This window comes from Pseudophryne corroboree, chromosome 9 (assembly GCF_028390025.1).
Source record: "Pseudophryne corroboree isolate aPseCor3 chromosome 9, aPseCor3.hap2, whole genome shotgun sequence".
NCBI lineage: Eukaryota > Metazoa > Chordata > Amphibia > Anura > Myobatrachidae > Pseudophryne > Pseudophryne corroboree.
Window position 1 is genome coordinate 174621653 of NC_086452.1, and position 22137 is coordinate 174643789.

Below are 22137 nucleotides of genomic sequence, written 5' to 3' on the forward strand. Positions count from 1 at the left end.
AGACGAAAATCCAGCGATAAATCGTCTATAAAAATTCGCAAAGCCCAGAAAACGCTGAAGCGCCTTCAAACTAGTGGGCTGCACCCAATCCAGGACTGCCTGTACCTTGGAACCCTCCATTTGGAAACCTTCTGGGGAGATAATATATCCTAGAAATGCGATTTGCTGAACTTCAAATTTGCACTTCTCCAGCTTCGCCCCAAGCCGGTGGTCTCTGAGTTTCTGGAGGACTAAGCGTACATGCTTCCGATGTTCCTCCCGGGAATGGGAGAAGATTAGGATGTCATCTAAGTATACAACTAAGAATCTATCCAAATATTCCCTGAGCACATCATTCATGAAGCCCTGGAAGACTGCCGGGGCATTACAGAGCCCAAAAGGCATCACCAAATATTCATAAATGCCCTGAGTGGGTATTAAAGGCAGTCTTCCATTCATCCCCCTCTCTTATTCAGATTAGATTGTACGCACCGCGTAGGTCAATCTTAGAAAAAATGGTGGCAGTACGAAGCTGGTCAAACAAGACCGAAATGAGAGGCAGTGGGTATGAGTTTTTAATCGTGATACGGTTCAATTCCCTGAAGTCGATGCAGGGTCGCAACGAACCGTCCTTTTTACCCACGAAGAAGAACCCCGACCCAACTGGAGACTGTGAAGGTCTAATAAATCCCTTAGCCAAGTTCTCCTGAATGTACTCTGCCATAGCCTGAGTCTCAGGACGTGACAGGGAGTACAACCTGCTCTTGGGAAGCTTAGCATTCGGCAACAAATCAATGGCACAGTCATAGGGGCGATGGGGAGGTAGTACCTCTGCAACTCTTTTGGAGAACACGTCCGCAAAATCTGCATAACATCCTGGCAATCCTGGCAAACTTAGCTGCGAAAGCCTGACTGGAAGGCTCAAGCAACTCCTGAAACAATCAGTACCCCAACTACCCAGTCAAATTGAGGATTGTGGGCCCTTAACCAGGGTAACCCCAACACCAATGGGGCAAAAGTACAGACAGTCACATAAAAGGACAATTTTTCAGAGTGTGTGGCTCCAATAAACAAAGAAATCTGGCTAGTGCAAGAGGTAATTTTACCCTGGGATAATGGTTCCCCGTTTAACCCACAAATCTCAATTTCCGATGCCAAGGGTACTAAGGGAACAGAGTGTTTCAGGGCGAATTGGCGGTCCATAAAAACCCCGTCGGCCCCACTGTCCACAAAGGCCTCAGTCTTGACAGTTTGACCGAGGATCTTCAAGGTCACCGGAATGATAAAAGTCTTCTTGGGAAATTCCGACTTCTGACCTGACAGGATATTTCCCATCACCCTCAGGCCCTGAAGTTTTCCGGCTTTTCTGGGCATGATACTACCACGTGACCTTTATTCCCACAGTACAAACATAACCCCAGCTGTCTCCTCCGCGTCTTCTCACGCGAGGAGAGGCGGGTAGCCCCAATCTGCATAGGCTCCTCGGAAAATTCCTCAGAGTCTGAGGTTCCCTTGGGAAAGAAGGAAACCTCCGTCTCCCTTTCAAGCCTGCGCTCTCTCAGCCGTCTATCCACCCGAATGGATAACTGCATGAGCTGATCCAAGCTATCAGGCAAGGGATATTGTACCAGTTGGTCTTTTAACTGGTTAGAAAGACCTCTTCGGTACTGGTGTCTCAGGGCTGGGTCATTTCACTGGGTATCATGGGCCAACCTCCGAAACTCCATACAATAAACCTCAACTGGCCTTCGCCCTTGCTTAAGGATCGAAATCTGAGCCTCGGCTGAGGCCGTCTTGTCAGGGTCATCATACAACATGCCCAGTGCCGTAAAAAAAGCATAAACACTTTTAAGCGACGGACAGTCAGGCTGCAACCCATATGCCCAGACCTGTGGGTCTCCTTGTAGCAAGGAAATCACTATGCCCACCCGCTGAATCTCCGACCCAGAAGACTGAGGCCTAAGCTGGAAATATAGCTTGCAGCTCTCCTTGAAACAAAAGAACTGCGAGCGATCTCCAGAAAAACGATCCGGGAGATTTACTTTCGGCTCCTTAACCCCTGAAGGTACTGCTGCTGCGGGAGCTCCGCCAGCGGCCTGTGAGGTGTGCATTTTAATGGACAAATCATTAAATTGTCGTGTCAGGACCTGCACCTGATCGACCACCTGTTGCAAAGTATTTTGAGGGGTATGCTCCATATTCCCACAAAATTTCAACAGGAGTATTAGGCTGCTGAATATGTTATGTACACCAGTGCCAGCAGGAATGTACTGGTGTCTGAACGGTGAGGGGTGCAAAACAAATGAACTCACAGACAGACTGGGGAATATGACATTACATACACAGAAGGTGATAGGGTAACAAAATAAACACAAAGTGAACAGAGAAGCCCAAAGGCTAAGAAACTGGGTGTCTCCCTAGTATTAGGAATGCTCAGATGGAAAGAAGCGAGATGTAGTGATTTAATACGTAGAGAACCCGAAATGCTGTTGCTAAGGGCAACAGCAAAACCCTAAAGGGTTACCAACGGGTGTGGCAGTAAACTCCTTGGTCAGAGATGGAATAATAGACACAAGGAGAGTCTCCACAATCCTAGTCCTCACTTGCAGTGCACTGGTTCAGCTTACTGCCACTAAACTGACACCTGAACACCTTGCACAGTGAGAAAGGATTTTGGCAGGCAAGTCTGAGAATACAGCCGCAAACTTGCTAGGTTCACAGAGTAGCAAAAGAACCCCAGCAGGTTAAACGACTGACTCCAGTCTTACTGCTAGGTCTGGATTGGCAGAGTGTAATACCAAATCCCAAGGCCTATTTGCAGTAAGCAACAAACAAATACAAAGTTTACACAGTACTAGCTAGCTTTCAGGAACTGACTAACCAACAAAGATTCAGCAGCATCTGCCTAACCTGAGAAGAGGGTTTATATAGCAGGTGCTGTCCACGCCCCACTCAGACCTCACAGACTGTGAGCACAAAAACCAGCACCGGATCCCCTGCCGTGCACAGAGCCTGTAACCACTGCACAGCAAAAGACCCGAACCGGAGTATCAGCTATGCTCAGGTTACTCCGCTAGCACTTGTCTCCCGGTTGCCATGACGACGTGGCAGCACAGAGCAGGAGACCCTAACAGGTCGATCCTGCTCCCTGTGCTCCCGAGTCCTGGAGTTCTGAAGCCGGTCCTGGGAATCCTTCCTGTCCAAAACGAACCTGTTGCAGTCATCCGAGGGTTCTCGTTATTTGGGGTTCTCTCCCGGTTTCGTGAGTAGCGGCTTCTGCCGCGAGTTGCGGCCTAGGCCGCTTTAACTTTGTATTACTTTTGTGTTGGAGGTTTTTGCGGAGGTTTCCGCTTTTCACTGTCCTCCCCGGAACTCGGCGGTGCCGTGTCCGGGAACGGACAGTGGTATCTTTTGTTGTCCTTTTTCCTTGGCGGCGTGCCGCACATACCTTTAGTTTTAGGGTTGTTAGTAGCCCCTAGCTTCTGTTTGTTTTAGTTAGAGGTCCCCTTGTTATTACCCTGTCTCGGTTCACGCTTTGTCTCTCTCTAAGACCTAGGGGCATCGGAGTTGGGCAGACCTAATCCGCCCTTCAAATGCGGCTGCCGTGGGCCCAAGAAACCATAGTCGTTCAGGCGTGAGTCGACCACATGGGTAAGACAACGGAGGTAGGGTGCTAGGGGCTATTCCCGTACCTCTCCTTAGTTCAGCGTCACGTTCTGGTGCTCTGAGCTTGCATCACTACATCTCTCCAGTTCTGAGCATCAGGAACGTAACATTATCACCGGCCCTAAAAAAAAAAAAAAAAAAGAGTTGATTTTTTCTTTTGTATTGGTGGGCCTAGAAATTCGGCCTCATGAATCCGGCAGTTTTAGGTCCAAATCTCAGCCAGCTTTTGGCCAACCAGATTCAGGAACTAACTCAGATGGTTCAGGACCTTACTCTTCGGGTGAGATCGCAGGAAGATCTTTTGCGAGCCTCCCCGAGTATGGTTCCAGAACCAAAAATGCATTTACCTGACCGTTTTTCGGGTAACCGAAAGGATTTTTTTAATTTTAAGGAAGCTTGTAAGCTTTATTTTCGTTTAAGGCCCCGTTCCTCTGGTACTGTGTCTCAACGGGTCGGGATTGTGATGTCTTTACTCCAAGGTGATCCACAGACCTGGGCTTTTGGGCTAAGAGCGGATGATGTTGCCTTGCTATCAGTAGATGCCTTTTTTAAGTCCTTAGGCCTTTTGTATGATGACCCTGATAGAGAAGCATCAGCTGAGAGCCACCTGCGTGCACTTAAGCAAGGGAAAAATCCAGCAGAGGCGTATTGTACCGAGTTTCGCCGTTGGTCGAACGACTGTGGCTGGAATGACCCGGTCCTGCGCAGTCAGTTTCGCCTCGGTTTGTCTGAAGTTATTAAAGACAGTCTCCTTCAGTACCCCGCTCCTGGGACTCTAGACAAACTCATGGAGCTCGCTATTAAAATTGATCGTCGTCTCCGAGAGTGGAGGGCTGAAAGAGGAGCTACTTTTAGGCCTAGTCCATGTGTATATACTTTTCCTGAGGACATCGAGGAGCCCATGCAAATGGGTCTCTCCCGGCTGTCCCCAGAGTAAAGAACCAGAAAGCTAAATTCTGGTCTTTGTTTGTATTGTGGTGGCAAGGGACATATCGCACGTAATTGCCCGAATAAGCAGGGAAACGCTCTGACCAATTGAGTAGTGAGGGGGTTCACTTGGGTCTGCAGTTAATCTCCTCTAATGATTCCTTATTAGTTCTTGTAAAAATTTCCTTTGGTAGCCTCAGTTCGTTGGTGTCGGCCTTCGTCGACAGTGGAGCTGCGGGAAATTTCATGGATCTTGGTTGGGCTCAGGCTTTAGGCGTTCCACAGATACCCTTGGATAAACGTATCACCATGCACGGCTTGGATGGTGGTCCGCTTTCTAATGGGGTTATCACTCACTGCACACCTCCAGTACAACTGACAGTGGGGCCCTACATTCAGAGAAAATCGAATTTTACCTTACCCATTGTCCGGCTGTCCCCGTAGTTTTTGGTCACCCCTGGCTTGCCTTTCATAATCCCACCATAGATTGGCGGTCTGGGGAGATTTCCCAATGGGGACCCTTTTGTGTTAAGGAGTGTATTTCCCGTCCAGTCCGGGTTGCGGCAGTCACCCCAGAACTTATTCCTTTGGAATATCAGGACTTTGCCGATGTTTTCTCCAAGGGTAATGCGGATTTACTGCCTCCCCATCGGTCCTATGACTGCGCTATTGATTGAGTTCCCGGTGCCTCTTTACCTAAGGGGAGATTATATGCCCTGTCCGGGCCGGAAACCACGGCAATGAATGATTATATTCAGGAGAGCCTAAAAAAAGGCTTTATTAGGCCCTCGAAATCTCCATTAAGTGCAGGGTTCTTTTTTGTTGAGAAAAAAGATGGGTCGCTCAGACCATGTATTGATTTTCGGGCTCTGAATAAAATTTCTGTTAAAAACACCTACCCCTTGCCATTGATTTCAGTACTGTTTGATCAGCTCCGGTCTGCCGTTATCTTCTCCAAGATCGATCTTAGAGGGGCTTACAATCTCATCCGAATAAAATCTGGGGATGAGTGGAAGACGGCTTTCAGCACACAGTCAGGTCATTATGAATACCTGGTGATGCCGTTTGGGCTGTCAAATGCTCCTGCGGTATTTCAAGATCTCATTAATGACGTCCTTCGTGACTTCCTAGGAAAGTTCGTAGTCGTTTATTTAGACGACATTTTGATTTGCTCTGAGTCTGTTGAACAACATATTACCCATGTGCGACTGGTCCTTCAAAAATTACGGGAGAATCATTTATACGCCAAACTGGAGAAATGTGATTTCCACATCACAGAAGTGTCCTTCCTGGGGTATATTATTTCTCCCAAGGGGTTTTTCATGGAACCAAAAAAACTCCAGGCCATCCTAAATTGGGCACAACCCACGAACTTAAAAGCAATTCAGCGCTTTTTAGGGTTTGCAAATCATTATAGGCGTTTTATTCATACCTTCTCTGATTTGGTCACTCCTATAGTAGCATTGACTAAGAAAGGAGCGGACCCTTCCAATTGGTCACCTGAAGCCGAGTCTGCCTTTCTGGCCTTAAAGCAGGCCTTTGTCTCAGCTCCTGTTCTCAGGCACCCCAACCCGGAGCTCCCCTTTATTGTCGAGGTAGATGCCTCAGAGGTTGGAGTGGGGGCTATCCTTTCTCAGGAAGACCCGGAGTCTCAGGAATTACACCCTTGTGCCTTCATGTCCAGGAAATTCTCCTCCGCAGAATCCAACTATGATGTTGGTAATCGAGAATTGTTGGCAGTTAAATGGGGTTTCGAGGAGTGGAGGCATTGGCTGGAAGGAGCTAGGCATACCATTACAGTGTTTACTGACCACAAGAACCTGCAGTATATTGAGTATATTGAGTCAGCTAAACGGCTTAATGCTCGACAGGCACGTTGGGCGCTGTTTTTTACTCGTTTCAGGTTTATTATCACCTTCAGACCCGGTTCCAAGAATACAAAAGCTGATGCCTTGTCACGTTGTTTTCTTCCGGTTCACAATAACCATCCGGCTACTACCCCCATAGTTCCGTCGTCTGTCATCCGGGCAGGCCTCACACAGGATTTATTTACACAGCTAGTCCAGCTTCAGCAGCAGGCTCCCAAAGTTACTCCTGCGGACCGTCTCTTCGTCCCTGAATTTCTGAGAGGCACTGTTCTAGCTGAGTTTCATGATAACAAAGTTTCCGGTCATCCGGGTGTTACTAAAACCTTGGAATTAATTTCTCGCTCGGTGTGGTGGCCTAATCTTTCCAAGGACGTAAGGGAATTTGTCCTTTCTTGTCAGGTCTGCGCTCAGCACAAGATATCCCGATCGTTGCCAGTCGGGCAACTCATGCCTTTAGCCATCCCTCTTAGGCCATGGTCACACATTTCCATGGATTTTGTGGTGGACCTTCCTCTTTCATCTGGATTCCAGGTCATTTGGGTGGTGGTAGACCGTTTTAGTAAGATGGCCCACTTCATTGCTCTTCCCCGATTACCCTCCGCTCAAGTTTTGGCAGTTTTGTTTCTCCGCCATGTCTTCAGGCTCCATGGTTTACCCATGGATATTGTCTCTGACCGGGGACCACAATTCATTGCCCGTTTCTGGAAACGTTTTTGTGCCTCATTAAATATGAAGCTCTCTTTAACATCTGGATACCATCCACAGTCTAACGGACAAACTGAACGTGTTAATCAGTCATTAAAGCAGTATTTACGGCTGTATTCGGCCAAACTTCAGAATGATTGGTCTGAATTTCTTCCTTTGTCCGAGTTTGCCTATAATAACTCTTGCCATTCTTCCACCAAGGAGTCTCCTTTCTTTTCGGTCCTGGGCTTTCATCCTAGAGCCAATTCCTTTTATCCTCATTTTCCAGGCTCTTCGTTGTCCTTTACTTCCCGCCTCAGAATAATTAGGAAAAAGGTGCACCTTGCCCTGAAGAAGGCTGCCTTCCGAGAGAAATTTTTTTCGGATAGGTTCCGACGCCCGTGCACTCTTAAGGTGGGAGATAAGGTGTGGTTGTCAAACCGTAACATCAAGCTCCGACAACCCTCGGCTAGATTGGGACCCAAATTTATTGGACCGTTTCTTATTGTCAAGAAAGTCAATCCAGTGGTTTTTTGGCTGCGGTTGCCTAAATCACTTAAAGTTGGCAACACTTTCCACTGCTCTCTTTTGAAGAAATATATTGTTTCCAGGAGGTTCCCCCTGAAGATTTCCCAGGGTAGACTTCCGGTGGATGTTCAGGGTCAACAAGAGTTCCTGGTGGAGAAGGTTTTAGATTCTATGCTTTCTCGTGGCCGGCTTTATTTTTTGGTCCACTGGAAAGGTTATGGCCCTGAAGAAAGGTCTTGGGTGTTGGATAAGGATTTACATGCTCCTAAACTTAAGAAGGTATTCTTTCAGGAGTTTCCTCAGAAACCTGGCTCTAGGGGTTCTTTAACCCCTTCTCAAGGGGGGGGGTACTGTTAGGCGCGGCGGTTTTTGTCCGCGCTCTGACCGAGCATCGGTCACGGCCGCCGCGCCTCTCGCTCTGTATGCTCCCACACGGCGCCTAGCAATGCCGGGACACCGTGCGCGCGATAGCCGCCGGGTCCCTGGCAACGCTAGGACGCTGTGCGCCCAGGGTCGCCGGGTCCATGGCAACGGGGACGCCACAGGCGGACCGCGTTCCCCGTTGCCATGAGAGTACTCACACCTGTTCTCCCCTGCTCGTGCAGCAAGGCAGCTGCACGACATTCATCAATCAGGCTCTGCACTGCCATTGGAGGGTTCCCTGTTATATGCCTCCTCAGTGCCTCACACAGACGCCGGTGATAGCTTCCTGCATGCTGTTCCTGCCTGGTAACGTCTGTTCCTGATTTAGCTGTATCTGGTCGATCCTGCTCCCTGTGCTCCCGAGTCCTGGAGTTCTGAAGCAGGTCCTGGGAATCCTTCCTGTCCAAAACGTACCTGTTGCAGTCATCCGAGGGTTCTCGTTATTTGGGGTTCTCTCCCGGTTTCGTGAGTAGCGGCTTCTGCCGCGAGTTGCGGCCTAGGCCGCTTTAACTTTGTATTACTTTTGTGTTGGAGGTTTTTGCGGAGGTTTCCGCTTTTCACTGTCCTCCCCGGAACTCGGCGGTGCCGTGTCCGGGAACGGACAGTGGTATCTTTTGTTGTCCTTTTTCCTTGGTGGCGTGCCGCACATACCTTTAGTTTTAGGGTTGTTAGTAGCCCCTAGCTTCTGTTTGTTTTAGTTAGAGGTCCCCTTGTTATTACCCTGTCTCGGTTCACGTTTTGTCTCTCTCTAAGACCTGGGGGCATCGGAGTTGGGCAGACCTAATCCGCCCTTCAAACGCGGCTGCCGTGGGCCCAAGAAACCATAGTCGTTCAGGCGTGAGTCGACCACACGGGTAAGACAACATGGGTAGGGTGCTAGGGGCTATTCCCGTACCTCTCCTTAGTTCAGCGTCACGTTCTGGTGCTCTGAACTCGCATCACTACATCTCTCCAGTTCTGAGCATCAGGAACGTAACACAGCGATGTGCGGGGCTGCGCATTGCTATCGCTGTGGGGGGTACACACAGAGAGATCCCAGCCTAAAATCTAAGCAATCTTGTCAGATTGCTTAGATTTTAGGCTGGGAACGCTCCGTGAGTACCCCTTACAGTTGATCGTGGAATATCCAGTAGGGATGACATTTCATGCACTGTCTTATTGCAAAGGTGGCATCATATCACAGGACCAGAGAAGTCACCGAGCTCTTCAGAATGACCCATTTTGTATCACAAATGTTTGCAAATGGAGACTGCATGGCTAGGTACTTGATATTATACACCTGGCAACGGGTCGGATTGGAACACCTACATTTAATAATTAACAGGTGTGGCCAAATACTTTTGCCCATATAGTGTATATATAACATGGACAAGAAGGTGGCACTCCAAGACTGTCAGCAACGGTGGAAATTTTGACTTTTAATGTCAACATTTTCAGAGGCAATCACTCCTTCATCAGGAGAGATACTCTTGTGGAAGAGACTAATGCTTTTCTCTGGGAGACTGCTGCCTCCTGTTAAAGACAGGGTTAATTCCCTACAAATTCCTGGACACACAGCACACCTGAACAGGTGAATCACATGGGTGTGACTAATTAGATGGTGAGTGCTTTCACAGTATGTTTTTGGTCATTGCCCATCTGTAATGTGAAGCACTATCTAATTAACTTTGCAGAATTGACTCAATCTAAATATATCTCTATACACTTCAGAATTAATTTGCCTGCTTCTGTCTTTGGTCACATCATCAATTAACACTATTGACCCAGTGCCATTGGAAGTAATGCATGCATGTGCCATCACACTGCTTTCACCATGTTTTACAGAAGATGTGGTATGCTTTGGACCATGAGCCACTCCAAGCCTTCTCCATACTTTTTCCCCGATCAGCTTGATCTTACGGGCCCTACACACTGGACGATATCTAAGAACAATATGAACGTTCATATTGTTTAGTGTGGAGGCACCGACGATGAACGATGCGCGCCCCCGCGGTCGTTCATCATTGGTTTTCATCGTTTTTCAATGCAAGCCAATTTGGATGATATCGATCATCATTCATATCAATCATCGCTCAAGTCGCACTAATCGTCCATTGTGTAGGGCCCATTAGTTTCATCTGTCCAAAGAATGCTGTTCCAGAACAGGGCTGGCTTTTTCAGATGTTTTTTTTGGCAAAGTTTAATCTGGCCTTTATATTTTTGAGGGCATGAATGGTGTACACCTTGTGGTTAACCCTCTGTATTTGTTTTTGTGAGGTCTTCTCTATATGATAGACTTGGATAATAATATCTCTACCTTCTGGAAAGTTTTCTTCACTTGACTGGATGTTGTGAAGTGGTTTTTTTTACTTTACAAAGGCAATGATCCTACATTCATGTACCACTGTTGTCTTCTGTGGATGTCTAGGCCTTTTTGGGTTGCTGAGCGCACTGGTACATTCTTTTTTTCTCAGAATGTACCAAACTGGTGATTTGGTCAATCCTAACGTTCCCACTATCTCTTGGATGGATTCTTTTTTTTTTTTTGCAGCCTAAGAATGGCCTTTTTCACTTGCAATGGACCATTGACTGAATGTTGTGGATTCACAGCAACAACTTCCAAATGAAAATGCCAGACTTGGAATCAACTCCAGACCTTCTGTCTGCTTAATTGATGAAGAAATAACAAATGAATAGCCCAGACCTGTCCATGAAATAGCTTTTGAGTCAATTGGCCAATTACTTTTGGTACCTTTAGAAAGAAGGGACTACATGTTAAACAGCTGTAACTTCTAAACCCTTCCTTCTATTTGGAATCGGATGTGAATACCTTCAAATAAAGCCATCTACTTTTGGCAGGACAGTCACTCTTTATGGCACACTGTCCAATGTGCAATGTCCCTTTTGCAATTCTGGAAATTAAGGCAATTCTTACATTACTTACATTAAAAAATAGTGAAAAGGACATAGTTAAAAGTTCTTAGGTTCTGTAATACTGGGAACAGCACCATCCATGTTCAGATAGTTGTAAAGCATTTGAAAAACTTGCAGACAAATTTTCGAAAATTAAAAAGGACAAAAAAAATTTCACACATGAAATATGTTTCCCCTTACCTCGTGGTCCATATATCTCCAGCACTTTGTCATTCAGTATAAAATTGGGTGTAAGATGTATATATTTTCCTTCTACCCCACAACCACCATATTGTAAGGTGTATGGAAAATCTCCCAAAATAAAAGGATCAGCTATGATAATATCGGCCTATGAAAAAAACAAGAATATGTAAAGCGTATAACCAAGAAGTTGGATGTTGAAACTTTGGCTTAATTCAGACCTGATCGCAACATCAACATTTTTCTCTAATGGGCAAACCACGTGCACTGCAGGTGGGGCAGATATAACATGTGCAGAGAAAGTTAGATTAGGGTGGGGTGTGTTAAAACTGAAATCTAAATTGCAGTGTAAAAATAAAGCAGAGAGTATTTACTCTGCACAGAAACAAAATAACCCACCCAAATCTAACTTTCTCTGCACATGTTATGTTTGCCCCACCTGCAATGCACATGGTTTTGCCCATTAGAGAAAGATTTTGCTTTTGAGATCAGGTCTTAGGCCCTTAGAATACTGACATTCATCCATCCATTTCATCTGAAGAGCAGGTAGATGTAACCTTAGATGTAATGTCATGTACAAGACTTGATATTTGCCATGTTCTTCACCCTGCATTACTGTATGGAGAGTGCAGGAACTGGCCTCAGGAGACAGCAGTGGTATATGGGAGGGATCTAGTTATAATCAATTAGGCCTATTCTTGCCTAATGTAATTAATGGAAGCAAAACAAGTATAGCACAATCAAAGTGACATTGCTTCTATAATTTAATCCAGGCATTCCTAACCCGGTATGGATTATTAGATCTACACTAAAAAGGTCTACAGTCAATAGGTCTACCACTTATGGTAGACATGCACTAGGTCGACAGGGTCAAAAGGTCAACACAGAATAGGTAGACAGTAGGAAAGGTCGACAGGGTTAAAAGATCGACATGTACATGGTTGACACAAAAAAGTAGACACAATTTTTATTTTTTGGGAGTTGTTTTATAACTTTTCTGCAACAAACAAGCCCCATTAGTGTACCACATTCGCTCCACATGTTGACCTTTTGACCCTGTCGACCTAATGCATGTCTGCCATTAGTGGTAGACCTATTGACTCTATACCTTTTTACTGTAGATCTATAGTCCGGTTACCTTCACATCTCATTTATAACACGGCTTATTGCCGGGTCGAGGTGCAGTGTGAAAGCGCCAAAGTGAAAAACCAGGGTCGAGCAACCCGGCATTTTAACCCAGGTTAAAAGAAGGGTTAATCATGGGTCTGACCCAGGTCGTTGTGCAGTGTGAAAGTCTCTGACCTGGGAAATTCAACCCTTGTCTCAGATAAAGGTAATTCATTGACTGTTTACGTGTCTGCTCAGAGCAGTCCCTAGCCCCTCCTTTTATTTCCTTTGAAACCTCATCAGTGTGAGCCAAAAAACTCCATTTTAAATCACATCACCGTTTAACATTGGTGACCCTGGTTCAGTGTGAAAGGCACCAACATGCGGAATAACCGGGTTGAAACTGCAATATGAATGTGTCTGAGCCTGCTCAAACCCCCATCGGACCCGGGTTCAAAAGCTGGGGCCGACCTTGGTTTGCGATCTGAAAGCGGTAAAACAGTGCAGGTTTTAGTGATAGCCAGGCTTCAGCACAGATGGTTAAATCAAAATAACCGAGGTATTAATTAAGTCACCTGTGTTCAAGTATGGATATCACTAAAACCAGGACTGTTAGTGTGTCTTGGGGACCAAGGTTGGGAAAGTTTGATTTAATCTATGAGAACAATATTGGGTGCAATGTTAGTATGCTATAGTCACTAGGAGAGCTACACACATTATATATTACGCTAGTGCTGTATAGTTAAAGGGATCAATGCTGGATTAATCAATAGGGTCTATACTTTTATAATCAAAAGGGTGATCACTATAATTAGAGGCAGTTCCACCTTTAAGGAGGTGGGGGGCTGCCGCAGGCAAGGTCCCGGGGAGAGAAGAGAGCTGCTGCTGCCGCCGGCTGCGTCCCGAGTCTGCACATGTGCTGTCAATTGGCGGCTTGGCTGTGTATATGCAAACACCCGGCTTCTAAGTTTCTGTATCGGCTGCAGTACATAAAAGCTGGGGTTTGCGCATGCGCAATCAATCTGCCAATTGACTGCATATGCACCTATGCCTGGTTCTGGCAGTCCCGGATGGAGGAGACAACTCCCAATGGGACTGCCTTTACTGGGGTGACTGGCAGGTAGGAGTGACTTCTAATAGAAGTAATCACTGCCAGTCACTGTGTAGCCAGTGCAGTCACACACTGTAGCTGGCTCACTCCCTGTAGTGGCAGATTTTACTGGGGGGCTGCAGTCCTGCAGCCCATAGGTAAAATCCGCCACTGATGTAATTCATGGGGTTGGTACTACTACTACTAATATAACCAAAAAAGTGATTGTCAGTATTATCAGTGGGGGACAGTGGTAGTATGTAATAATTGGGAGCAATGTTTGCACATATAATAGTCGTATACACAATATAACACTTTTATAATGTAAGCAATCTGGATAAAGTGGGTGTATGATGACAACTAGGATTAATACTGTTATAGTCTGATCCAATGGGACCCGTTTACTACAGCAGGGAGAGGCGGTGCGGAGCTGATCTCATCTCCCAGTGCCGCCTCCACCTCTGAGCCCGCCGCTGGTCCCCCCCCCCTTCCACACTGCTATGGCAACCCGCCCGGGGAAGTCTGCAGCAGTGGCCAATGCCGGATCCCAGCCGGGAAGGACCCGTTTCCAATTCCCGGGTGGGATCCGGCATTGGCAGTGTGAAAGGGGTATATGTGACACAGCCATTTGTAGCAGAGGCTTCCTACTGTATATGAAAAGAGGATCAAAACAATTACAGTACCTTATCATATGACTCCCTTTTTGGTCTTTTGTACTCATTGCTGCTCAACCAGGTGTTGGGTATTAAAATTTTTGCACTTCTAATGAAAAGTCTTTGTTTTGTAGCTTGAAACATATAGTTAGATGCATCAGTCACCATGTCCTACAGGTATGGAAAAAAAAAGTACAAAAATGTATTTCCAATGCAGAACACACAATTATATAAATATATGTACAAATTCTAATCAGTATAAAATATATATGTACAGTATAAATAATTTAGAATTGGTGAAATCTGTTTTGTATTAAGGCTTTTTTCACCTTTTAATCAAACCTCCCAACTGTCCCGAATACAGAGTGGAACGGTCCTGCTTATTGGTCACTGTCATGCTGTCCCTCCCGCAGGTTGCAGTGTCCCACGGGAGGGGGGAAGGCAGGAGAACCAGTGATCACCGCTGCTCTGCAAAGCAGCCGGTGATCACTTAATAGATGCAGCGCGCACAGTGGCGTCATGAGGGGGGTGCGGCCCGCACCCACCTGTCACCCTTAAATGGGGTGTCACCAGAACAGGCCTCCCGCTGCCCCGCAAACCTTTCTTTTCCTCTTCTGCCCTCCACTGAAAAGGTCTGGAGATGCCGGGGGCGTGTCCTGCGGTGGCCGTCCAGGACCTGCCGTGCATTCGTTGTACTGGCGGCTTGGGCTTCAGGGCCGCCCGCAGCCGCTCTTTGTATTTACGCTGCAGACTGCGGGACTCGGGAGGCACACAAGGAGGAAGAAGGCAGAGAGAATCGTCCCCAGCTACAGCGATGACTCATCCCCCAGCAGCATCAGGAAGTGCTGGTGAGTCATCATGCTGCATGTCAAAGAGGAGCCAGGACTGTGCGGAGGGAAGGAAGGAGGCTCTTCTGCTATCGTAAGTAACTACTGGGGGAGCTGGGAGCACTAGCAGGAAGTTCTGGATAGGGGATCAGGAGCCCAGTAAGGAACATAAGGGAGGGGGGGGGGGGGGGGGGGCTGGGGGTTTGTTGGGGGTTCTCTGTAAACATAATAAAGACGAGGGGGTCACTATAGGAAAAATGTAAGCAAGGGCGGAAACTATAGGCAACACACAGATAAGGGGGTAACTTTAGGGAATATGCGGACAGAGGGGGTCACTACAGGGCATACTGTGTACACACTAGGGGTGTCACTACAGGGTTGATGCTAGATTCAAGTGGCCTAAGGGACCTTTTACGTCAGGGGTAGGAGGCACGACACAAGGGGGAGGAGCTAGGCCAGCGGGATAGGTCCTCAACTATCCACGCCACCAACTATTACCTTCAGTAATCAGGTGGCGAGCGGAGCGGGCCACCGAGCCCGAAGCGTGGCGAGCGAAGCAAGCCCGTGAGGGTACTTATCTGGTACCCTGTTTGGCCGTAGCCCCTCTCCCTGGTGACGTGTCTCCTCCCCTAGTGACGTCAGTAGGTCCCTTCTCCCACTCCGATTTAGAACCAACCGTCACTACAGGGCATACTGTGTGCAGACAAGGGGGAGTTAGAGGGCATACTGTGTGCAGACAAGGGGGAGTCAGAGGGCATACTGTGTGCAAACAAGGGGGAGTCAGAGGGCATACTGTGTGCAAACAAGGGGGAGTCAGAGGGCATACTGTGTGCAAACAAGGGGGAGTCAGAGGGCATACTGTGTGCAAACAAGGGGGAGTCAGAGGGCATACTGTGTGCAAACAAGGGGGGATCAGAGGGCATACTGTGTGCAAACAAGGGGGAGTCAGAGGGCATACTGTGTGCAAACAAGGGGGGGTCATTGCAGGGAGTATGCCGAGAATTGGTCACTATGTGGAATATTTACACATGGGAGGTCACTACGGGGAATATGCAGAAAAGGGGTCACTGCGGGGAATATGCAGAAAAGGGATCACTGGGGGAATATGCAGAAAAGGGGTCACTACAGGGATTATGCAGACAAGGGGTCACAACGGGGAATATGCAGACAAGGAGTCACTACGGGGATTATGCAGACAAAGGGTCACTGCGGGGAATATGCAGACAAAGGGTCACTGCGGGGAATATGCAGACAAGGGGTCACTACAGGGATTATGCAGACAAGGGGTCACTACAGGGATTATGCAGACAAGGGGTCACTACGGGGATTATGCAGACTAGGGGTCACTACGGGGATTATGCAGAAAAGGTCACTGCGGGGAGTATACAGAAAAGGGGTCACTGCGGGGATTATGCAGAAAAGGGGTCACTACGGGGATTATGCAGACAAGGGGTCACTGCGGGGAATATGCAGGCAAGGGGTCACTGCGGGGAATATGCAGGCAAGGGGTCACTGCGGGGAATATGCAGGCAAGGGGTCACTACGGGGAGTATACAGAAAAGGGGTCACTGCAGGGATTATGCAGACAAGTGGTCACTACGGGGAATCTGCAGACAAAGGGTCACTGCGGGGAATATGCAGAAAAGGGGTCACTACGGGGATTATGCAGACAAGGGGTCACTGCGGGGAATATGCAGAAAAGGGGTCACTGCGGGGATTATGCAGAAAAGGGGTCACTACGGGGATTATGCAGACAAGGGGTCACTGCGGGGAATATGCAGGCAAGGGGTCACTACGGGGAGTATACAGAAAAGGGGACACTGCAGGGATTATTCAGACAAGTGGTCACTACGGGGAATATGCAGACAAAGGGTCACTACGGGGAATATGCAGAAAAGGGGTCACTGCGGGGAATATGCAGAAAAGGGATCACTGGGGGAATATGCAGAAAAGGGGTCACTACAGGGATTATGCAGACAAGGGGTCACAACGGGGAATATGCAGACAAGGAGTCACTACGGGGATTATGCAGACAAAGGGTCACTGCGGGGAATATGCAGACAAAGGGTCACTGCGGGGAATATGCAGACAAAGGGTCACTGCGGGGAATATGCAGACAAGGGGTCACTACAGGGATTATGCAGACAAGGGGTCACTACAGGGATTATGCAGACAAGGGGTCACTATGGGGATTATGCAGACTAGGGGTCACTACGGGGATTATGCAGAAAAGGTCACTGCGGGGAGTATACAGAAAAGGGGTCACTGCGGGGATTATGCAGAAAAGGGGTCACTACGGGGATTATGCAGACAAGGGGTCACTGCGGGGAATATGCAGGCAAGGGGTCACTGCGGGGAATATGCAGGCAAGGGGTCACTGCGGGGAATATGCAGGCAAGGGGTCACTACGGGGAGTATACAGAAAAGGGGTCACTGCAGGGATTATGCAGACAAGTGGTCACTACGGGGAATCTGCAGACAAAGGGTCACTGCGGGGAATATGCAGAAAAGGGGTCACTACGGGGATTATGCAGACAAGGGGTCACTGCGGGGAATATGCAGAAAAGGGGTCACTGCGGGGATTATGCAGAAAAGGGGTCACTACGGGGATTATGCAGACAAGGGGTCACTGCGGGGAATATGCAGGCAAGGGGTCACTTCGGGGAGTATACAGAAAAGGGGACACTGCAGGGATTATGCAGACAAGTGGTCACTACGGGGAATATGCAGACAAAGGGTCACTGCGGGGAATATGCAGAAAAGGGGTCACTACGGGGATTATGCAGACAAGGGGTCACTACGGGGAATATGCAGACAAGGGGTCACTGCGGGGAATATGCAGAAAAGGGGTCACTATGGGGATTATGCAGACAAGGGGTCACTGCGGGGAATATGCAGGCAAGGGGTCACTGCGGGGATTGTGCAGAAAAGGGGTCACTGCGGGGAATATGCAGACAAGGGGTCACTACGGGGAATATGCGGACAAGGGGGTCACTACGGGAATATGCAGATAAGGGGGTCACTACAGGGAATATGGGGACAAGGGGGTCACTACAGGGAATATGCGAACAGAGGTGGTCACTATACAGAAAATGCAGGCATGGGGGTGTTATACAGAAAATACAAGAGGGGACACAACACAGGACACCTTTTTAAGGGGCAAAATGTTTTTTATTTGCCCTTGGCACCATTGACCCTTGTTATCCTTCTGGGTAGCAGAATTTTTATTTTGCATCCTCTCTGAATCTCATCATACCGCACACTTATTTGTATGAACAGCAATTATTAGGGCACCGATATGTGAATGCGGGATTGATACTTGCCGCTTTATATGAATGGCACCTCTTGCGTATTCATGTAGTTAAAATATTCTGATACTTAGGAGTTTATATTTTCTGCAACATATTAACAGACAATACGACGGATATACCTATATGTGAAATCGTTGTATGGGCTGCTATACAATGTTTTCTGACAGCTTTATTGCTCTGGACTTATATCATCAGTGTGTTTATATGTAAAGGTGGAGTGAGACATGACATGACCCGTCAACGGCACGCGGCGCATTCTGCTAACACAATCTCCCTGAAACTATTTTTCAAAAGCAGGCAAGTATGCACCAAAAAGAGCTGCACACCTGCACCCCCATCCACATCCGCAGCGGCACCCACATTCACTCCCGGCATCAAGGCCCCACACCCTCGCCGATTTCAAAAGACTGGTTCAAAGTAAATCAGACAGTTGCCTGACCTGCCTATGTACAACGCCACGGGGTCTGTACTGCCGCAATCTCTATGGATGCCGGGTGCTATACGTCACTCCCGATGACGTCATCGCATACGTCGGCACCGCAGGCAATTCTGGGAGGAGCTCGACTCGAGTGCTGTGCAGTGTGCAGCGTTACCAGAGAGGGAGGACCTAGCTATACTACAGTGAGTGAAGTGACTGTGCGGACCTCATTGTCTCTTCTTCCCTGGCTGGCTGTGAGCTGTTTCAGCTGCCAGAAGGTGTGTTTGTGATCTAATGTTAGTATTTACAGTTTACTGTTACAGTATAATCCAGTGTTATTTTTTTTGACTAAGTTAATAAAATATGTTTGCAGATTTGATATAGTAGCGGTCATAGGTGGACCAGAGACACGCCAAAGGCCACCACTGCCGCCCGCTGTCTTCTTCGCACCCACGCCCACTGCCTCCTGCTCCGCACTGCCGCCCCCCACAGCACAGCCTCCTCCGCACCGTCGCCCACAGCCTCCGCACCGACAGCCACAGCCTCCTCATCCGCCGCCGACCACAGCCAACTCTTCACTACTGCTGACCACAACCTCCTCATCCTCCACGCCTCCAATCACCACATCCTCCACACCACCGCTGCTGATTGGGTAATTTTACACTGCTGCCTTTCTCTCTCCCTTCTGTATGCCCTTGCTGACCCTCTCTCTGTCACTCTCCCTGTCCCTATGTCCCTGCTGTCATTCTCCCTGTCCCTATGTCCCTGCTGTCATTCTCCCTGTCCCTATGTCCCTGCTGTCATTCTCCCTGTCCCTGCTGTCACTCTCCCTGTCCCTATGTCCCTGCTTTCACTCTCCCTGTCACTGTCCCTATGTCCCTGCTTTCACTCTCCCTGTCACTGTCTCTCTCCCTGTCCCAATGTCTCTGATGTCACTCTCCCTGTCCCTATTTCTCTGATGTCACTCTCCCTGTCCCTATGTCCCTGCTGTCATTCTCCCTGTCCCTATGTCCCTGCTGTCACTCTCCCTGTCAATGAATTGCGGCTCATACTGTGTGGCATAATGTGAATTTGGTTAATTCCGTGTGAATTTTGGTTCATACTGTGTGTAAAAATTTGAATTTAATCTCATACTGTATGGCAGGGATGGGGAACCTTTGGCCCTCCAGCTGTTGTTGAACTACACATCCCAGCATACCCTGCAACAGTTTTAGCATGGCCAAATTCCAAATGCTAAAGGCATGCTGGTATGTGTAGTTCAGCAACAGCTGGAGGGCTAAAGGTTCCCCATCCCTGCTGTATGGCATAATGTGAATTGTGTCTCATTCCATGTGAATTTTGGCTCATGCCATGTGACATAATGTGTAAGGAGCACCAGTACTAGATAGAATAGGGGTCCTACTATTGTGGTGCATAATGTGTATAAGGGGTATATGGTGTGGTACACTACACTTAAGCACGTCCCTCAGGCAGGCGAAGCAAAATCCTGGAAAACAGCCCAGTGTCACAACTGAGGGCCTGAGCTGACGGGAGGCAGCCTCAGTTGTAGGGGCTGAGATGTACCGGAACCTGGGAGGTTGTATCAGACCCCTGGACATGTAAGTAACATGAATAATAACTGCCCGAAGGCGTGACCACGACAACTTGGATAAAAGTCAATGATGTTTATTATGACAACTCCGCAACACAGCAGCAGTAAAAGAAAACGTAAAAGTCAGCAAAGAATAAATACAGTTCCTGGGTACTACAGGATGGCAGGAGCCACAGGGCACTGGTAGTGTGAGATAGTTCTTATGATCTTCTAGATGGAAAGTCCTTACCAGGCCCGACTGTAGCAATGGAGATAACCCAGGATTGTGCCAGCTGGTGTTCCAGGAAAAGCTGGGTTGCTGAAGATAAAACAGCTGCTGTGGATACTGGCTGGAACCAGACTGTTGTTAGCACGGAGTGGATACTGGCTGGAACCAGTTAAATAATAAATGAACTTGGGAGCGATGAAATATGAACTGAAATGTAGAACTTGAGAGCGGAGAAATAATAATACCGGTGGAGAGTGGTAAAGTGTAGAAAGGACACCGGCCCTTTAAGGGAAGCTGTACTCTGCTGGAAGCTGAGCTGGAAGCAGGTAATGTTGTAGCTGGAAACAGATGAATCCACAATGGATTGGAGAGTCAGGCTACACCGCAGGTGGAATGCTGGTGCGGGTCTCTATGGTGGAAGTCTTGAGACAGGAGCTGGAACCTGGAAGACAATCACAGGAGAGAGACAAACAGGAACTAGGTTTGACAACCAAAGCACTGACGCCTTCCTTGCTCAGGCACAGTGTATTTATACCTGCAGCAAGGAAGGGATTGGCTAGGCAATTATGCAGATTATCAATACTGAGAACAGATTGGTGGAAATGATCAGCTGACAGAATCCAAGATGGCTGCGCCCATGCAGACACTTGGAGGGAAGTTTGGTTTGTAATCCATGTGGTAATGAAAACAGTAATGGCGGCGCCGGCCACCGGAGACAGGAGGCGCCAGGCTGACAGATGCACATCCAACCACGCGGACACAGCGGAGGCCGCGGCTGACGTAATCGCCACTCAGACACTCTGCATGCAGAAGTTCAGGGACGGCGGCGGAGGCCGCGGGAGACGCCATGCCAGGTGTAATATGGCGTTTACTGTGACAGCGTCCCAGAGTGACAGGAGAGGATACAGGAATGTACACATCAGGATAACAGATGGGATCCAGTCCTGGAGCACTGAGCCAGCCTTAGGAGGCATCTGATGGGTAAGAAATGGCGTCCAGATACCCGGATCGTGACAGCACCCCCCCCTTTAGGAGTGGCCCCAGGACACTTCTTTGGCTTTTGAGGAAACTTGGAATGGAATCTCCGGACCAAGGCAGGAGCATGGACATCAGAAGCATTGGTCCATGAACGTTCCTCAGGACCATAACCCTTCCAGTCAATAAGATATTGTAGTTGACCGTAACGGTGACGTGAGTCCAGGATCTTGGCCACCTCATACTCAACGCCTCATTGAGTTTGGACTTTCGGAGTTGGAGGAAGTGAAGAATGAAACCGATTCAAGATCAGCGGTTTCAACAGGGAAACATGGAATGTCCTGGGTATTTTTAAGAAGGGAGGCAACTGGAGTCTGTAAGCAACAGGATTGATGACTTGTTCAATCTTGAAAGGACCGATATAGCGAGGTGCAAACTTCATACTGGGAACTCTTAACCTCAAATTCTTCGTGGATAACCATACCCGATCACCCACCTTGAGAGCAGGAACTGCTCGACGCTTCTTATCCGCAAACTTCTTGTACCTGAACGATGCCTTGAGCAGAGCTGATCGTACGCTCTTCCAGATATTGGCAAACTGATGCAAGGTGATATCCACTGCGGGAACAGAAGTTGCTGGAAGCGGTTGGAACTCAGGGACTTTAGGGTGGAATCCAAAGTTAGTGAAGAATGGTGTTGAAGCAGATGAAGAATGATACTGGTTGTTATGACAGAACTCGGCCCAGGGAAGTAATTGAACCCAGTCATCTTGAGAGGAGGACACATAGA

At 48.1% G+C, this 22137-nt stretch overlaps 1 protein-coding gene across 1 annotated transcript in view; it reads right to left on the reverse strand.

Moving 5' to 3' along the window:
- LOC134957793 (calcium-activated chloride channel regulator 1-like) overlaps positions 1-22137 on the reverse strand; it is a 262420-nt gene that overhangs the window by 111367 nt on the left and 128916 nt on the right. The window contains exons 3-4 of the mRNA XM_063939962.1: positions 14049-14189; positions 11169-11316 (exon numbers count right to left, since the gene is read on the reverse strand). Of these exons, the coding sequence (XP_063796032.1) occupies positions 11169-11316; positions 14049-14189 (289 nt within the window). The remainder of the gene's footprint in view (positions 1-11168; positions 11317-14048; positions 14190-22137) is intronic.